General features: G+C 51.1%; 1 protein-coding gene and 1 long non-coding RNA gene across 4 annotated transcripts in view; both read left to right on the top strand.

Annotated features, from left to right (window-relative positions):
- ARHGAP39 (Rho GTPase activating protein 39) overlaps window positions 1-6,143 on the top strand; it is a 107,113-nt gene extending 100,970 nt beyond the window's left edge. For all 3 annotated transcript variants that reach the window (XM_077781745.1, XM_077781744.1, XM_077781746.1), the window contains 5 exons: window positions 1,531-1,604; window positions 3,429-3,628; window positions 4,622-4,713; window positions 4,804-4,973; window positions 5,944-6,143. In XM_077781745.1, the coding sequence (XP_077637871.1) occupies window positions 1,531-1,604; window positions 3,429-3,628; window positions 4,622-4,713; window positions 4,804-4,973; window positions 5,944-6,138 (731 nt within the window). In that variant the 3' untranslated portion in view covers window positions 6,139-6,143. The remainder of the gene's footprint in view (window positions 1-1,530; window positions 1,605-3,428; window positions 3,629-4,621; window positions 4,714-4,803; window positions 4,974-5,943) is intronic.
- Window positions 6,144-9,229: 3,086 nt separating this feature from the next.
- On the top strand, window positions 9,230-9,989 carry LOC144246344 (uncharacterized). The gene is made up of 2 exons (XR_013340038.1): window positions 9,230-9,735; window positions 9,825-9,989. It is a non-coding gene; the product is annotated as an uncharacterized LOC144246344 (long non-coding RNA).
- The last annotated feature ends 3,619 nt before the right edge of the window (window positions 9,990-13,608 follow it).

Raw genomic sequence — 13,608 nt, 5'->3', positions numbered from 1 at the left:
TAATCACATGGATCAAATTCATTAATGGCATTAATTAATGGAATTAATTGTTGGAATTAATCAATGGGATTAATTAATGGAATTAATGAGCGCAATTAACGGGGCCGGGGGAGATTCGGGGGCCCTGGGGAGCTCCAGGAGCTCCAAGCGTGAGGTCCCACCAAAGTCCACCAGAACCCACCAAAGTCCTCCAGAACCTCCTCAGGTCCCACCAGGTCCCACCAGAACCCACCAAAGTCCAACAGATCCTCACCAAAGTCCAGCAGATCCTCACCAGGTCCCACCAAAGTCCAGCAGGTCCCACCAAAGTCCAGCAGGTCCCACCAAACCCCACCAAACTCCACGAGATCCTCACCAGAACCCACCAAAGTCCAGCAGATCCTCACCAGGTCCCACCAAAGTCCAGCAGATCCCACCAAAGTCCAGCAGATCCTCACCAGGTCCCACCAAAGTCCAGCAGGTCCCGCCAAAGTCCAGCAGATCCCACCAAACCCCACCAGATCCCACCAAACCCCACCAAACCCCACGAGATCCTCACCAGAACCCACCAAAGTCCACCAAACCCCACCAGAACCCACCAGAACCCACCAAGGTCCAGCAGATCCCACCAGATCCTCACCAGAACCCACCAGAACCCACCAGAACCCAGAGCTTCTTCCGGGATGGTCCAGAAGGTTCCACCAGGTCTCTTGAGCTTCTAGGGTGGTCCAGAAAGTTCCACCAGGTCCTCGGGGCTTCTCCTGGGATGGTCCAGAAGGTTCCACCAGGTCCCCAAGGCTCTGGGAATGATGCAGAAAGTCCCACCAGGTCACCCAGGCTTCTTCTGGGATGGTCCAGAAGGTTCCATCAGGTCCTCAGAGCTTCTTCTGGGATGGTCCAGAAGGTTCCATCAGGTCCTCAGGGCTTCTTCTGGGATGGTCCAGAAGGTCCCAACATCCTGGAGGTGACAACTCACCACCCTGGAGGTCCCATCCCAGCACCCTGGAGGTCCCATCCCACCCTCCTGGAGGTGACATCCCACCATCTTTGAGGTGGCATCTCAACATGTTTGAGGCTCCATGTGACCATCCTGGAGGTCCCATCCCACCATCTTGGAGGTGACATCTCACCATGTTTGAGGTTCCATCTCACCATGTTTGAGGTGACATCTCAGCATCTTTGAGGTCCCATCCCACCCCCCTGGAGTTTCCATCCCACCACCCTGGAGGTCCCACCCCACCCCCTGGAGGTCCCATCCCACCATCTTTGAGGTTCCATCCCACCACCCTGGAGGTTCCATCTCACCAACCTGGAGGTGGCATCTCAGCATGTTTGAGGTTCCATCTCACCATGTTTGAGGTGGCATCTCACCATCCTTGGAGGTTCCATCTCACCATGTTTGAGGTTCCATCTCAGCATCTTTGGAGGTTCCATCTCACCATGTTTGAGGTCCCATCCCACCCTCCTGGAGGTCCCACCCCACCCCCCTGCAGGTCCCACCCCATCCCCCTGGAGAAGACATCCCACCAGCCGGCGTCTCCTCTCTTGCAGGGGTGGCCATCAGCACCTACGCCCGTTACTGCTACAGCAAACTGCAGAAGGCGGCGCTGACCGGGGCCAAGAAGGTACCACGCTCCTGGGGTGGGGTGGCACGGGGTGGACAAGGAGGTCCCCTCCCACCAGGGTCCCACCGGGAGCTCCTGGGCTTGGGGACGGGGCTGGAGGGGGGAGGGGGGTGGTGGGGGAGGTGAGGAGAAGGTCTGGAGAAGTTCTGCTGGACACCAGGAGGTCTTCATGTGGAGATCTTCTGAGGAGCTTCTGGAGAAGTTCTGGGAGGATTTGAGGGATCTTCTGGAGAACTGCTGGAGAACATCTGGAGAACATCTGGAGAGTTCCTGGGGATCTACTAAGGAGATCTTCATGTGGAGATCTTCTGAGGAGCTTCTGGAGAACTTTTGGGAAGCTTTGAAGGATCTTCTGGAGAACTTCTGGAGAACGTCTGGAGACCTTCTGGAGATTTTCTGGGGATCTCCTAAGGAGATCTTCATCTGGGGATCTTCTGAAGACCTTCGGGAGAACTTCTGGGAAGCTTTGAAGGATCTTCTGGAGAACTTCTGGAGAACTTCTGGAGAACTTCTGGAAATTTTCTGGAGAACTTTTGAGAACCTTGTGAAGACCTTTCAGGGACCTTCTGGGAACCTTCTGAAGACCTTCTGGAGACCTTTTGGAGATTTTCTGGGGATTTTCTATGGAGATCTTATAAAGAACTTCTGGAGAAGTTCTGGAGAACTTCTGGAGAACTTCTGGAGAACTTCTGAAGAACTTTTGGAGATTTTCTGGGGATCTTCTAAGGAGATCTTCATGTGGAGATCTTTTAGAGGACCTTCTGAAGACCTTCTGGAGAACTTCTGGAGACCTTTTGGAGACCTTTTGGAGATCTTTTGGGGATCTCCTAAGGAGATCATCTGGGGATCTTCTGGAGACCTACTGGAGACCTTTTGGAGAACTTTTAGGGAATTTTCTGGGGACTTTCTGAAGACATTCCAGTGACCATCTGGTGATCTTCTGGAGACCTTCTGGAAACTCTCTGGAGACCTCTTGGGAACTTCCTAAGGAACTTCTGGAGACCTTCTGAAAACCTGATGGGGAGTGACCTCCTGGGAGCTCTGAGGAACTTCTGGAGACCTTCTGGAAACCTGATGGGGAGTGACCTCCTTGGAACTCTCTGAGGAACTTCTGGAGACCTTCTGAAAACCTGATGGGGAGTGACCTCCTGGGAACCTCCTAAGGATCTCCTGGAGACCTTCAGGAAGCCAAACGCCGACGTTCCTCTATCCAGAAGCGTCCCGGAGCGGTGGCTCGTTCTTCTCCCGGCAAAACCCATCGGTGGAGAACCTTCAGGGTGGTCATGGAGCCACCAAGAACCAAGTGGGGTCCACTTCTGAGTCAAGATGGTGGATGGAGAATGGATGGATGGAGAATGGATGGATGGTGGATCCATGGTTGGATGATGGTCCATGGATGGTCCATGGATGGTCCATGGATGGATGATGGGTCCATGGATGGTCCATGGATGGTCCATGGATGGATGATGGATCCATGGATGGTCCATGGATGGTCCATGGATGGATGGTGGATCCATGGATGGTCCATGGATGGTCCATGGATGGATGATGGGTCCATGGATGGTCCATGGATGGTCCATGGATGGATGGTGGATCCATGGATGGTCCATTGATGGTCCATGGATGGATGGTGGATCCATGGATGGTCCATGGATGATCCATGGTTGGATGGTGGATCCATGGATGGATGGATGGATGGTGGATCCATGGTTGGTTGATGGATCCATTGATGGATCCAACCCTGGAGAAACCCCTTGACCCCACCACCTCCACCCCACCATCCCACCCAGGAACCCCCGCGGTGACCCCCGGTTGTCCCCTCAGGGCCTGAAGAAGCCGAACCTGGAGGAGATCCGTCACGCCAAGAACGTGGTCTTCAAGCCGTCCATGTTCGGCAGCTCGCTGCAGGAGATCGTGGCCATGCAGAAGGACCTCTTCCCCGAGCGGCAGCTGCCCTGGGTCCAGACCCGCCTCTCCGAGGAGGTCCTGGCCCTCAACGGCGACCAGACCGAGGGCATCTTCCGGTAAGGCCACCCCACCCCGGCGTGGACCTCTGGAGGTGGTGGGCTGGAGGTTCTCCTCAGGGTTGGATGGAAACGGGAAGGGTTTGGGTTTGGGGGATCTTCTGCTCTGGTGGGTTCTTCAAGGGGTTGGGGTTCTTCGTGGTGGTCACCATGATCATGGTGAGGTCTTGGTGGCACCAGAACAGCTCCAAGGGCGTGGAGGTTTCTCCATGGTGGTCACCAGAGTCATGGTGGCACCATCCAGAAGGTTCCTTCAACTTCTCCTGTTCAATGAGGGGTTTCTCCAAGGTGGCCACCACAGCCATGGTGAGATCTTGGTGGCACCAACCTGGTGGATCTTCCCAGCTTCTCCTTGGTCCAAGGGATGGAGGTTTCTCCATGGTGGACACCAGAGTCGTGGTGGGGTTTGATGGCACCAAAACATCTCCAAGGCCATGGAGGTTTCTCCACGGTGGTCACCAGAATCATGGTGAGGTCTTGGTGGCACCAAAACATCTCCAGGTCCATGGGGGTTTCTCCATGGTGGCCACCAGATTCATGGTGAGGTCTTGGTGGCACCATCCAGTGGGTCCCACCAGCCTCTCCTTGGTCCAAGGCCATGGAGGTTCCTCCATGGTGGCCACCACACTTACGGTGAGGCCTTGGTGGCACCAGAACATCACCAAGGCCATGGAGGTTCCTCCATGGTGGTCACCAGAGTCACCATCCAGAAGGTCCCTTCAATTGCTCCTTGCTCCATGGCCATGGTGGTCACCACAGTCATGGTGGACTTTTGGTGGCACCAAAACATCTCCATGATCATGAAGGTTCCTCCATGGTGGCCACCACCATCATGGTGGGCTTTTGGTGGCCCCAAGCTCTTAGAACATCTCCAAGACCATGGAGGTTCCTCCACGGTGTCCCCCAGGACATCTCGGTCCCACCAACCATCTCCACGCCCATCTGACGTCCCCTGGAGGTCACCTGGCCACCACCTCCTGTCCTCCCCCTCAGGGTCCCCGGCGACATCGACGAGGTCAACGCCCTGAAGCTCCAGGTGGACCAGTGGAAGATCCCCACCGGCCTGGAGGACCCGCACGTCCCCGGTAGGACATCGCGGCCGACGTCGGGGTGGGCTCGGGGAGGTCCACGGGGGTGGGACGCGTCATCTCCTGAGGTTGTCCTTGTCCCGGCAGCGTCGCTGCTGAAGCTCTGGTACCGCGAGCTGGAGGAGCCGCTGATCCCGCACGAGTTCTACGAGCGGAGCATCTCCAGCTACGAGGACCCGGTGGCCGCCGTCGCCGTGGTCCACGCGCTGCCCCGCCTCAACAGGATGGTGCTGTGCTACCTCATCCGCTTCCTGCAGGTATCTCCTGGTGGCCACCGCCGGGCCGACCCCGGCGCCGAGAGCTCCTCCCGAGGGGGTTACGGGTTCCTCGAGGTCGTTATGGAGTCCCACCAACCTCAGAACCTCCATGTTCCTATTCCTGGCTTCCTCGAGGTCGTTATGGAGTCCCACCAGCAGCAGAACCTCGATTGTAGTCTTTACATCCCATGGGTTGGTGTTCCTGGTGGGTTCTGAGGAGGTTCTGAGTTCCTCGAGGTCGTTATGGAGTTCCACCAGCCCCAGAACCCCCATGTTCCTATTCCTGGGTTCTTCGAGGTCGTTATGGAGTCCCGCCAGCAGCAGAACCTCCATGTTCCTATTCCTGGGTTCTTTGAGGTCGTTATGGAGTCCCACCAACCCCAGAACCTCCATGTTCCTATTCCTGGGTTCCTTGAGGTCGTTATGGAGTCCCACCAACCTCAGAACCTCCATGTTCCTCCTTACACCCCATGGGTTCATGTTTCTGGTGGGTTCTGAGGAGGTTTTGGATTCCTCGAGGTCGTTATTTAGTTCCACCAGCAGCAGAACCTCGATTTTAGTCTTTACATCCCATGGGTTGGTGCTCCGAGTGGATTCTGAGGAGGTTTTGGGTTCCTCGAGGTCGTTATGGAGTCCCACCACCCCCAGAACCTCCATTTTCCCTTTCCCTCCCCATGGGTTGGTGCTCCTGGTCCTTCTCCTGACGTGACTTTGGGTTCCTCAAGGTCACCATGGAATCCCACCAACCCCAGAACCTCCATCTTCCTCCTTGTTGTTTCTGGTGACTCCTGGTCCTTCTCTTGAGATGTTCCTCGAGGTCATTATGGAGTCCCACCACCCCCAGAACCTCCATTTTCCCTTTTCCCACCCCATGGCTTCGTGGTTTCTCCTGGTTCCTTCTCTTGAGATGTTCCTCGAGGTCACCACGGAGTCCCACCAGCCTTGACCTCCTCGTTTCTCCTCCCGCCAGGTCTTCGTGCAGCCGGCCAACGTGGCGGTGACCAAGATGGACATCAACAACCTGGCCATGGTGATGGCGCCCAACTGCCTCCGGTGCCGCTCCGAGGAGCCGCGCGTCATCTTCGAGAACACGCGCAAGGAGATGTCCTTCATCAGGGTCCTCATCCAGCACCTGGACACCAGCTTCATGGAGGGCGTCCTCTAGCGGCCACCGGGGGGGGACACAGAGCTCCTCCAGGAGCCTGGAGGTCCGTGGGGTTCTCCACCAGGAAGATGGAGATCCGTGTCCACCAGGAAGCTGGAGGTCCATGGGGTTCTCCACCAGGAAGATGGAGATCCGTGTCCACCAGGAAGCTGGAGGTCCGTGGGGTTCTCCACCAGGAAGATGGAGATCCGTGTCCACCAGGAAGCTGGAGATCCGTGAGGTTCTCCACCAGGAAGATGGAGATCCGTGTCCACCAGGAAGCTGGAGATCCATGGGGTTCTCCACCAGGAACCTGGAGGTTCATGAGGTTCTTCACCACTTGGTGGGATCCATCTTCACAAGAACTTGGAGATCCGTGAGGTTCTCCACCAGGAACCTGGAGGTCCATGAGGTTCTCCACCAGGAACCTGGAGATCCGTGTCCACCAGGAAGCTGGAGATCTGTGAGGTTCTCCACCAGGAACCTGGAGATCCGTGTCCTCCAGGAACCTGAAGATCCGTGTCCACCAAGAGCCTGGAGGTCCATGAGGTTCCTCACCTCATGGTGGGCTCCATCTCCACCAGGATCCAGGAGCTCCCTGAGCTTCTCCAGCTTCTCCACGCCGTCATCTCCATCTCCACCAGGAGCGGGATTGTCTCCACCCCTTCCCACCTGGGCAAGGAGAAGTCCTGGAGGTCCATCCCGACCTTCTGGCCGTGTCCCCGGCCGGTTCCTCCTGGGGGCGACACGAGGAACATCTCAGCTCCAGGAGGTCTCCATGGACTTGGGGAGGTTGGAGAAGGTCGGGTGGACATCAGAGGACCACAGTGATCTCAGCACCGGGGAGAGGACCTGGAGGTCCTCATGGAGGTTCTCATGGAGGTCACCATGGAGATCCTCATGGAGGTCACCATGGAGGTCCTCATGGAGATTCTCATGGAGGTCACCATGGAGATCCTCATGGAGGTCACCATGGAGATCCTCATGGAGGTTCTCATGGAGGTCACCATGGAGATCCTCATGGAGGTCACCATGGAGATCCTCATGGAGGTTCTCATGGAGGTCACCATGGAGATCCTCATGGAGATCCTCATGGAGGTCACCATGGAGATCCTCATGGAGATCCTCATGGAGGTCACCATGGAGATCCTCATGGAGGTCCTCATGGAGGTCACCATGGAGGTCCTCATGGAGATCCTCATGGAGGTCACCATGGAGATCCTCATGGAGGTTCTCATGGAGGTCACCATGGAGATCCTCATGGAGGTTCTCATGGAGGTCACCATGGAGATCCTCATGGAGGTCCTCATGGAGATCCTCATGGAGGTTCTCATGGAGGTCACCATGGAGATCCTCATGGAGGTCACCATGGAGATCCTCATGGAGGTTCTCATGGAGGTTCTCATGGAGGTTCTCATGGAGGTCACCATGGAGATCCTCATGGAGGTTCTCATGGAGGTCACCATGGAGATCCTCATGGAGGTCCTCATGGAGATCCTCATGGAGGTTCTCATGGAGGTCACCATGGAGATCCTCATGGAGGTCACCATGGAGATCCTCATGGAGGTCACGATGGAGGTCCTCATGGAGGTCACCATGGAGATCCTCATGGAGGTTCTCATGGAGGTCACCATGGAGATCCTCATGGAGGTCACCATGGAGATCCTCATGGAGATTCTCATGGAGGTACCATGTGGTGGTGGCCCGGGTGGGTGCTGGTGGCCGATTGTCCATCCTGTCCCACGCGTGGGTGGCACCACCAGAAGCTGTTCCAGGAGCTCCTCACCAGGGTCTGCCCGGCCCTGGTGGACCTCCAGGAGCTCCCGTCTCCTTCTGGATCTTCACGGGGTCCATCTTGGTGTCCATCATCTCCTGGATCTCCATGGGGTCCATCATAGGGTCCATCTTCTCCTCCTGGATCTCCTGGGTCCATCTTGAGGTCCATCATCTTCTCCTGGATCTCCATGGGGTCCACCATGGACTCCTGGTCCTACAGAACCTGGCTTGGGGTCCACCATCTTCTCCTGGTCCTCCTGGGGTCCATCTTGGTGTCCACCATGATCTCCTGGGTCCATCTTGAGTTCCACCATCTCCTCCTGCTTCTCCTGGGTCCATGTTGGTGTCCACCATCAACTCCTGGAGCAATTTTGGGGTCCACCACCTTCTCCTGGTCCTTCAGGACCCATCTTGGGGTCCACCATCATCTCCTGGGTCCACCTAGGTGTCCACCATCATCTCCTGGTTCTCCTGGGTTCCTCCATCTTCTCCTGGTCCTCCTGGCCCCATCCTGGTCCTCAGCATCTCCCTCAGCTTCTCCTGGACCTGTTGTGGTGGCCTTGACCCTCTCCAGCTCCTGCCCAATGCTCTGGGTGGCCGAGGTCTTCTCCTGAACCCCACCAGCTCCTCCAGGTCCTCAAAACCCACCTGGGACAGCTCAGCTGGACCCTCCTGGACCACCTTGGTGGCCACCATCTCCTCCAGGTCCCATCTTGGTCAACCCAAAATTCTCCAGGTCCCACCTTGGTGGCCCCAAAGTTCTCCAGGTCCCACCTTGGTGGCCCCAAAGTTCTCCAGGTCCCACCTTGGTCTCCCCAAAGTTCTCCAGGTCCCACCTTGGTCACCCCAAAGTTCTCCAGGTCCCACCTTGGAGACCCCAAAGTTCTCCAGGTCCCACCTTGGTCCCCCCAAAGTTCTCCAGGTCCCACCTTGGAGACCCCAAAGTTCTCCAGGTCCCACCTTGGTCACCCCAAAGTTCTCCAGGTCCCACCTTGGAGACCCCAAAGTTCTCCAGGTCCACCTTGGTCTCCCCAAAGTTCTCCAGGTCTCACCTTGGAGACCCCAAAATTTGGGGGGTCCCAAATTAAGGTGGGGGTCCTCAAAATTGGAGAAGGTCCCCAAAATTTGGGGTCCCAAAATTGGGGTGGAGGTCCCCAAAATTGGGGGGTCCCCAAAATTTGGGGGTTCCCAAAATTGGGGTCACCAAGGTGGGGGTCCCCAAATTTGGGGGAGTCCCTCAAATTGGGAGGTCCCCAAAATGGGGTCCCCAAAATTTGGGTGGGGGTCCCCAAAATTGGGGTTCCCAAAATGGAGGAGGTCATCAAGGTGCGGGTCCCCAAAATTTGGGGTGGGGGTCCCCAAAATGAGATTGGGGTCCTCAAAATTTGGGGTCACCAAGGTTGGGATGGTCCCAAAATTTGGGGGTCCCAAAATTTGGGTGGGGGGTCCCCAAAAATGGGGTCCCATGGGTGATGTCCCCAAAATGGGGTCCTCAAATTTGGGTGGGGGTCCCAAAAATTTGGGTCCCAAAATTTGGGTGGGGGTCCCCAAATTTGGGTGGAGGTCCCAAAATTGGGGTCCCCAAAATTTGGGTGGGAGTCCCCAAATTTGGGAGGGGGGTCCCCAAAATTGGGGTGGGGTCCCCAAATTTGGGAGGTCCCCAAAATGGAGGAGGTGACCAAGGTGGGGGTCCCCAAAATTTGGGTGGGGGTCCCAAAATTGGGGTCCCCAAATTTGGGGTTCCCAAAATGGAGGAGGTCACCAAGGTGGGGGTCCCCAAAATTTGGGTGGGGGTCCCCAAATTTAAGTTGGGGTCCCAAAATTGGGGTCCCCAAATTTTGGGTGGGGGTCCCCAAATTTGGGTGGGGGTCCCAAAATTTTGGGTGGGGGTCCCCAAATTTGGGGTTCCCAAAATGGAGGAGGTGACCAAGGTGGGGGTCCCCAAATTTGGGTGGGGGTCCCCAAATTTGGGTGGGGGTCCCAAATCGGGGTCCCCAAATTTGGGGTTTTGGGCCCCCCCCAGCTCCGCTCACTGCCAGGCCCCGTTAATTGTTAATGAATGAATTAATGAATGAATAAATTAATTAATGAATGGACGCTTAATGAATGGCCGCCCTCCTGCGGGTTTGGGGGAATTTTGGGGATTTTGGGGAATTTTGGGGAATTTTGGGTGAATTTTGGGTGAAATTTGGGGTTTTTTGGTGAATTTTGGGTGAATTTTGGTGAATTTTGGGTGAAATTTGGGGTTTTTTTGAGTCTATTTTGGGGGTTTTTTGGTGAATTTTGGGTGAATTTTGGGGTTTTTCGGGGTGAATTTTGGGTGAATTTTGGGGGGGTTTTGGGTGAAATTTGGGTTTTTTGGTGAATTTTGGGAGAATTTTGGGGTTTTTTGGGTTAATTTTGGGTGAATTTCAGGGTTTTTCGGTGAATTTTGGGTTAATTTTGGGTTAATTTTGGGTTAATTTTGGGGTTTTTCGGGGTGAATTTTGGGTGAATTTTGGGGTTTTTCGGGATGAATTTTGGGTGAAATTTGGGGTTTTTGGGTGAATTTTGGGCTTTCTTGGATGAATTTTGGGTGAATTTCAGGGTTTTTTGGTGAATTTTGGGTTAATTTTGGGGTTTTTTCAGGTGAAATTTGGGGTTTTTCGGGATGACTTTTGGGTGAAATTTGGGGGTTTTTTGGTGAATTTTGGGTGAATTTTGGGGTTTTTCGGGGTGAATTTTGGGTGAATTTTGGGGGGGTTTTGGGTGAAATTTGGGGGTTTTTTGGTGAATTTTGGGTGAATTTTGGGTGAATTTGGGGTTTTTTGAGTTAATTTTGGGTGAATTTTGGGTGAAATTTGGGTTTTTTGGTGAATTTTGGGTGAATTTTGGGGTTTTTCGGGGTGAATTTTGGGGTTTTTTGGGTTAATTTTGGGTGAATTTCAGGGTTTTTCGGTGAATTTTGGGTTAATTTTGGGTTAATTTTGGGGTTTTTTCAGGTGAATTTTGGGGTTTTTCGGGGTGAATTTTGGGGTGAATTTTGGGGGATTTTTTGGTGAATTTTGGGTGAATTTTGGGGGGTTTTTTTGGGTGAATTATGGGGTTTTTCGGGATGACTTTTGGGTGAAATTTGGGGTTTTTGGTGAATTTGGGGTGAATTTTGGGTTTTTTTGGGGTGAATTTTGGGGTTTTTGGTTAATTTTGGTTTTTTTTAGCGCCCGGGGTTTATTTATTGTGGAGTAAATGGAATAAAAATTAAAATAAAACTTAAAAAAATAAAAATAAAAATAATAAAATAAAAATTAAAAATTAAAAACAAAAATGAAAATGAAATAGAAATTAAAAATAAAAATAAGAATTGAAATGAAAAATTAAAAATAAAAATAAAAATGAAATAAAAATTAAAAATTAAAATAAAAATAAAAAAATTAAAAATAAAAAATGAAAACGAAATAAAAATTAAAAATAAAAGTAATAATTGAAATGAAAAATTAAAAATAAAAATAAAATTTAAATGAAAATAAAAAATTTAAAGTAAAAATGAAGATAAAAATAAAAATGAAAATAAAAATGAAAAAATTTAAAATGAAAATAAAAATAAAAATAAAATATAAAAATTAAAGTGGAAAAATTAAAAAAAATAAAAATAAAAATAAAAATAAAAATGAAAATAAAAATGAAAAAATTAAAAGTAAAAATAGATATGAAAAAAATAATAATAAAAAATTAAAAATTAAAAATTAAAATAAAAATAAAAATAGAAATGAAAAAAATAAAAAATAAAAATAATAAAAAATAAAAATTAAAGATTAAAATTAAAAATAAAAATAATAAAAATAAAAAATAAAAAATAAAAATTAAAAAACAAAAAGAAATAAAAAAATAAAATAAAGATAAAATTAAAAATAAAAACTATAATGAAAAATTTTTAAAAATCAATATAAAAATAAAAATAAAAAATAATAAAAAATACAAATACAAATAAATAAAAAATTTGAAAATAAAAAACTAAAAAAATAAAAATAAAAATAAAAATAAAATTAAAAAATAAAAATTCATAAAAATGAAAATTCCCAGAGACAAGAGCCGGGGCTTTCCCGGGATTTTCCCAATTTGGGAATTTTGGGGAATTTCTGGGAATTTCGGGGAATTTGGGGGATTTTGGGGATTGGAGGAGGGAAAATTTGGGATTTTTTGGGAGGTTTTGGGGAATTTTGGAATTCTTGGGAATTTGGGTGAATTTTTGGGATGGGAGGAGGGAATTTGGGGAATTTTTGGGGATTTTGGGAGGTTTGGGGAATGTTGGGAAATTTTGGGGATTTTTTTTGGGAATTTTTGGGATGGGAGGAGGGAAAATTTAGGAATTTCTCGGAATTTTTGGGATGAGAATTTTGGGGAAATTTTGGGATGAAAGGAGGCAATTTTTGGGAAATTTGGGGGAATTTTGGGGAATTTTTGGGAAGGGAGGCGGGAAAATTTGGGAATTTTTAGGATGGGGATTTCTGGGATGGGAGTGGGAATTTTTGGGAATTTTTGGGAAATTTGGGGGAATTTTGGGTAATTTTTGGGATGGGAGGAGAAAATTTAGGATGGGAGGAGGGAAATTTTAGGAATTTTTGGGAGGTTTGGGGAATTTTTAGGAATTTTGGGGAATTTTTAGCAGATTTGGGGAATTTTGGGATGGGAGGAGAAAAATTTGGATTGGGAGTGGGAATTTTTGGAGGTTTTGGGAAATTTGGGAATTTTGGGGAATTTTGGGGGAAATTTTGGGAGTTTTTGGGGAATTTTGGAAGGTGTTGGGATCTTTTGGGAATTTTGGGAAGGTTTTGGGGATTTTTGGGGATTTTTGGGATGGGAGGAGAAAATTTGGGATTGGAGGAGGGAATTTTTGGGGTGGGAGCAGGAATTTTGGGAATTTCGGGGAATTTTGGGGAATTTTGGGAAGTTTTGGGAAAGGAGGAGGTGGAAATTGGGAATTTTTGGAGAATTTTTGGGAGGTTTTGGAGAATTTTTGGGAATTTGGGGAATTTTTGGGATGGGAGATGAGAATTTTGGGATGGGAGGTGAAAATTTGGGATGGGAGGAGGGAATTTTTGGGATTCGGGATTTGGGATTTGGGGTTTTTGGGATTCAGGACTGGATTTTTGGGATTTGGGATTTTTGGGATTCGGGATTTTTGGGATTCGGGACCGGATTTTTGGGATTCGGGATTTTTGGGATGCGGGACCGGATTTTTGGGATTCGGGACCGGATTTTTGGGATTCGGGACCAGATTTTTGGGATTCGGGACCGGATTTTTGGGATTCGGGACCGGATTTTTGGGAATTGGCGCCCATTTTTGGGATTCGGGACCGGATTTTTGGGATTCGGGTCGGATTTTTGGGAATTGGCGCCGGCGCTCCGCGGCGCCTCCGCCCAAACGCGCCCCTCCCGCTCCAACCTGGCGCCAGCCAATAGGAACGCCGCAATCCCTGATCGACAGCAGAACCCACCAATGAGCGTCAGCCGCCCTCCAAAACCCGCCCGCACCCCGCCGCCAATCACCCGCCGCGCTGCGCTGTGAGCGACAGCCGCCTCAGCCAATCGCGTGCCGCGGCCCCGCCCCCGGGGCGCTCCCCGCGCGCTGATTGGCTGCGGCCCGGAAGGAGGCGCTGCCGTACGGACGGGGCGGGCGGTGAGTGGGGGGCGCCATGTTGGGGGGAGCCCCGCGCCGCCTTTGGGGGTTCGGGGGGG

The sequence above is a fragment of the Lonchura striata genome, chromosome 1, assembly GCF_046129695.1.
Source record: "Lonchura striata isolate bLonStr1 chromosome 1, bLonStr1.mat, whole genome shotgun sequence".
Lineage (NCBI taxonomy): Eukaryota > Metazoa > Chordata > Aves > Passeriformes > Estrildidae > Lonchura > Lonchura striata.
This window is presented reverse-complemented; position numbering and strand designations above follow the sequence as displayed.